This window comes from Berghia stephanieae, chromosome 7, assembly GCF_034508935.2.
Source record: "Berghia stephanieae isolate SIO BIC M18660-M18661 chromosome 7, UCSD_Bste_1.3, whole genome shotgun sequence".
Lineage (NCBI taxonomy): Eukaryota > Metazoa > Mollusca > Gastropoda > Nudibranchia > Aeolidiidae > Berghia > Berghia stephanieae.
The window spans coordinates 18,879,226-18,884,225 of record NC_088366.1 but is presented as its reverse complement, the minus strand read 5'-3'; the positions used below and the strand labels follow the sequence as shown (position 1 = coordinate 18,884,225).

Genomic DNA, 5,000 nt, shown 5'->3' with positions numbered 1-5,000 from the left:
GTAATTTTTAAAACTTCGGATTGCTGCAAAATACAATTATATAATTGAATTTGGACTCTACACTTTTTTTGGGGGGGCGGCTCTATTTCTCCGAACGCTCTGGAAAATAAACTGGAACTCGATTCAATTTCTCCGAATTCGAATGGTCCGCTACTCCAGTACAGTAGACGTTTAGCTGATGGGTTACGGATGTTAGGTCGATGCAGAAGTAAATGCTGAAACAGAGTGGACAGGGAATTCTCACGAGTCATCAAGCTAGCGGTTTTTAGGCATATTGTTGACAAAGACGTTTTGATAAAATAAAAATTAAAATTGACAGAGCTCCCAAGCAGAGGCAAAAAAGAAAACTCCCCAGCCAAAATGCATACACATTCACCATTCACAAAGGCACTCTCGCAAATAACCAAAACAAATCTTCAGAACGGAAACCGTTCGGAGAAATAGAGATCAAGGTTATTTTCCCGAGCATTCAGAGAAATAGTCACTTCGTTTTGTTTGGTGGGGGGAGGGTTATTATTTAGTTTGAAATTGAAACACGAACAGACCCTAGATCCACTACAAAACATACTAGAGATAGAGGGTCGATATGTTTACACCGCTCGGAAAACGTTTATCAGGCACCCCAGCAATGAGTCGGGTTCAGTGGCTGTAACCCGATTAATAAGACTTTTTAATTTTAATGATTGGTCTTAGAAACAAATTTACAGATGTTTTGTTTATTGATGGATTTTAATGATTTGTCTCATTTCCTTCAGGAGGAGTTTACACTATCACCCTTTTGAATGCTTATGATGTTTATTTAAATTTAATTAAAAATAAATTTAATATCCCTTTTTGGTCATTTCTAAAACAGGATATAATTTAGATTTGAATAATTAAATAATCAGAAATTCGCAAATCAAAATTCTTCTACGCGCAAGTAATTTAACATCTTAACTTTTTATTAAAATTGATGTAAAGCCAACGTTTTATCCCTCATGCCTTGCTTAATCTCTACTGGTACATCAAATTCACAGAACAAGTAAACTGCAAGCAGACTTGACTTACTTTACATAATCTTAAACGAAGGACAGATCCATTGGGCATGCGTTTCAATGTAATAAACTGTTACAATGATATCCTGCATCAAAACACATCTTAGGTCTAAGAACAGACTAAACTTAAACGATCACACAATGGAACAAATTGCAAAAAATCCATATTTAGGCATTATTATTCAAGAAAATCTAAAATGGCAAGCGCATATCAACAAAATAACAAATAAAGCAAATTCTGCGATCAGGATCATTAAAAGGAACATCAGACATTGCCATATATGAAAGTAACTGCTTACATTACACTTGGAAGATCAAGCTTAGACTACTCGAGTACAGTTTGGGACCCACACCTACAATCTGATATTGAAGCTGTCCAGCGCTGTGCTGCAAGGTTTGTCTCCAATAACTACAGCCCTTTTGGCAGCATAACAGAAATGACCACACAGCTTGGATGGGCTCCTATAGAAGACAGATGGAAACAACAGCTGATGTTCAAAATAACAAACAAAATGAAGGCTATCTCACCAAAACAACTCGACATACAACGAAATTCGTTAGACAGGTTTTCGATTTCTGTCAATTTGCCACAAACCAATGTCTGCTCTTGCTGGTACAGGTGCCTGGCAACTTCTCTCCCAGTTTCAAAGATTTAAGTCCCCGCCCACTTGAAGGTCTAATTTGTCCAAGTATGTCCATTCTCATCATATGTACAACCCAGCTGACACTATGTGTACGGACTTCCAAAGTTTTACATCTTTACTTTTTTGCTTCTACCCCACACTGGAGCACAACACTCCATAGCATAATGCCAGGGCAGAAATCCTCAGGAACACCTGAATGATGCTCCAAGTAGTTCCTGCCAGCTTATTCAGAAGACTGTTGCATTTCTGTACCTTCCTCAAGATGGACCCAATAGGTAAGGCTGCAGTCCAGCGTAACCCCCAGGTACTCCAGATATGGTTCATATGGGAGAACCTGGTAGCTGACAGGACATTGAGTTTCTGGGTGTGCAAGCTGCTGACTAGGTGAAAAGCTGTGGCAATGGTCAATTTAGCGAATTATGCTTTAAGAATGTCAAACATGCAATGCTGCTCATGTTACAAAACAAACCAATCTCCACTATTTCTAATTAGATTGTCAACTTGAATTTTTCATTTAAAATTATTTTTATTTTTCAGACTTTTTGCTTTGGATATGGCTGAATTAGTTACAGTTGAGAGTTCAGATGAAGGAGAGGAAAATTCAAGCAATTTGACCAGTGAAGAATGTGAGAAAAGGTGTCAAGCGTTTGCTGAAATCACTAGCACAGATACAGCATTGGCTATGTTTTATCTTCAAGATCGTGATTGGAATGTTGAGGTATTTATTTTTGTGTTTTTATTTTAATAAAAAGGTGATTAAATTTGAACAAATAATTTCCATATCGTCCATTTTGCATTTACCACATTTGAGCTCTAGGTCATCAAAACAAAATAGCAGTCTTTTAATTTTAGCATATTTTACATTTCCATGTATGACGTCATCTTTTCTCCATTTTAGTCGTGACAAGATTACATACTAAGCTGCTTCATTTATCTTTGCTCTCTTTTTATTTGTATAATTCAAGACTATAGATTGAAAATCTGTTATTTTATTCCTTTTCTCAAATTCAAGACTTTAAATATTTAAATAGGATCTGACTTTTTACAACATTCACAGGTATGGTCCAATTTTATAGTTTTCGTCAAGTTAGTAATTTTCATTAATTATCAATCTACTTTATATTTCAATTTGTTTCTTCTCCAAAGTCCTCCCTGAATGATTATTTTCAAAGTCTTGGAGAAACAAGTGGCACAAACTCACTGAAAAAGGTTCCCTCCACTAAACCATCATCGAATACTACTTCATTGAATAGCAATCAACCCACTGTAAGCACTTCATCAACTCCAGCATCAGCCTCATACCTCACAACAATGTGAGTAGATTTTCATTCTCTATCATATTTTATGAACATTTTTGCAGGGATAGATGTCTACATAAACAGCATGCACACACTGAACTAAAATGTTACCATATTATAGTAAAGAAAGAAACAATTGAGCATGTTAACACAAAAGACTTTTCTCTTGCGAAACCTTAAATCGAATAATCTGCATTTAGAGTTAGTTTGGACTGATGGTGTATGAGCATCCATTTAAAAACTAATTACTTTTTTGGACATAGGGACTTTTACATCTTTTAGCAGTCGTGCAAAATTCCCTTCAATCATTAGGAGTCCCAATGTAGGAAAGGATAGAAAAACATTGAAAGGTTAAACAGTGACATTTTCTGGTTTTGAATTAGTGCCAGTCCAGAAAAAGAACAAAAAAACCTAGAAAACCAAAGCTACCTGTAACATCTATACTATCTATGTATTTGGCGTTCCTATCTGACTTGACTGGTTGTCTTCCACCAGATCGCCAGATGAGACATTAGATCTTGCAGTCTTGAAATAATTTTATTGCAGTAAATAAAGCTATTGTTTTACAAAGTCACATTTTCTTCAGATACATCTTTTGAGATGATGGCTAGCAGTAAAAATAAATAGAATGAAATTCCCTTCATTCATCCCATAGGGAAAATTTTTCTCTAGGGTCTATTCCAAGGGAATACTGGAATAACTCGGGCATCAGCCGCAGTGCAGCACCGCAAATTGAGCTAGGGCGAGGTGACTTGCTCAAGGCCACACAGCGCAGTGGCGGGTGATCGAACTCAGTACCTTTTGGGTCCAAAGTAAAGACCGTATCGCTGAGCCACGCTCCCCTAGTATGCTAAATGGCATATTTGTATGCTTTTCTTAGCACTGTATCATTTCATTCATTTTTCCTCCTAAAATGTATTTTTTAAATTCTTGGAATCAAATTGTTATAAAGTTGTTTAATTCCTCTGATTTTTTTTTGATCTTGTAATTTTCTTTCTGCTCAGTGTAGTACTGTTTCAGGCACACCTTTTCATAATTTTATCTTGCACTTTTGTCTGTTCCTTGCTGTACTTTGTCACAATATATTTCAATAATCGCTTGACTCTCTCATCTCCTTCCTTTTAACTGGCAGTGAAATTACATAAAAGCATCGTTATGCTTTTTCCTCAAAATAAGTTTTACTTACGAAACAGACTATCTGCTTTTTCTAATCAGTGAATAATGATATTAATAACAGCAACAACAACAACAACAACAACAATATTGATTGATCAGAATGAAAAAGGTGTTTTGGTTTTTTTTCAATAAGATGAAGAATACTAAATGAAGTTAACTAAATTACAAAACAGAGCATTGAGATATCCTGTTCATAATAATTCTCTTTAGTCACCTTTACTTGTATGTCCAAAACCACCACCCCCCCCCCCCAACCCCCGTCTTTCACACACACACACACACACACACACACACACACAACCGTGAGGACTCCCATCTAACTGTCGTCCCATTGATGGTTTCAACTTTTTGTAAAATTTCAGAAAGCTTATGATTATTCCTGTGTAATTTAAAAGATATACTGAACATTCAAGGGATAGTATTATTTATTTATTTTTGATTGTTTATTTGCTGGGGATTTTATTGTTGTTGTTGTTGTTGTTTTTGTTTTGTTTTTTTCACCCATTTTTCCTTCTATTATGATGCTGAATGAGGAGGAGTAGGAGAAGCAAATTTGTATGACGTATTATTGTGAGGTCACTCTTGTCCTCTTTTAATTAGATTTTTTTATTTCCATTCATGGGAATCATCAACAAGTATTTCCTTCAATGCCCATTTTCTTCTTATCCGTTTCGTCATAACCGCCTTGTTTCAAGCAATGAAACTGATGTCAGTAATGTATTTTAGGATCACAACCTGAGCATTTATATATATAGCGCAATATGTACTAAAATTGTTCAAAGCGCTTTATAAGGGGTTCCTAGCCAAAAGCAACATTTAATATGAAGGACGAGACAAGAGGTAATAAA

The 5,000-nt window shown here is 35.7% G+C and overlaps 2 protein-coding genes across 3 annotated transcripts in view; one reads left to right on the top strand and one right to left on the bottom strand.

Moving 5' to 3' along the window:
• The window catches only part of LOC144976838 (tyrosyl-DNA phosphodiesterase 2-like), a 64,940-nt gene that overhangs the window by 443 nt on the left and 59,497 nt on the right, over positions 1–5,000 (top strand). For both annotated transcript variants that reach the window (XM_078921341.1, XM_078921342.1), the window contains exons 2-3: positions 2,216–2,396; positions 2,825–2,991. In XM_078921341.1, coding sequence (XP_078777467.1) covers positions 2,232–2,396; positions 2,825–2,991 — 332 coding nt within the window. In that variant the 5' untranslated portion in view covers positions 2,216–2,231. The remainder of the gene's footprint in view (positions 1–2,215; positions 2,397–2,824; positions 2,992–5,000) is intronic.
• Positions 1–5,000, bottom strand: part of LOC144976839 (transmembrane protein 163a-like) — a 78,315-nt gene that overhangs the window by 65,017 nt on the left and 8,298 nt on the right. The window lies entirely within an intron of this gene.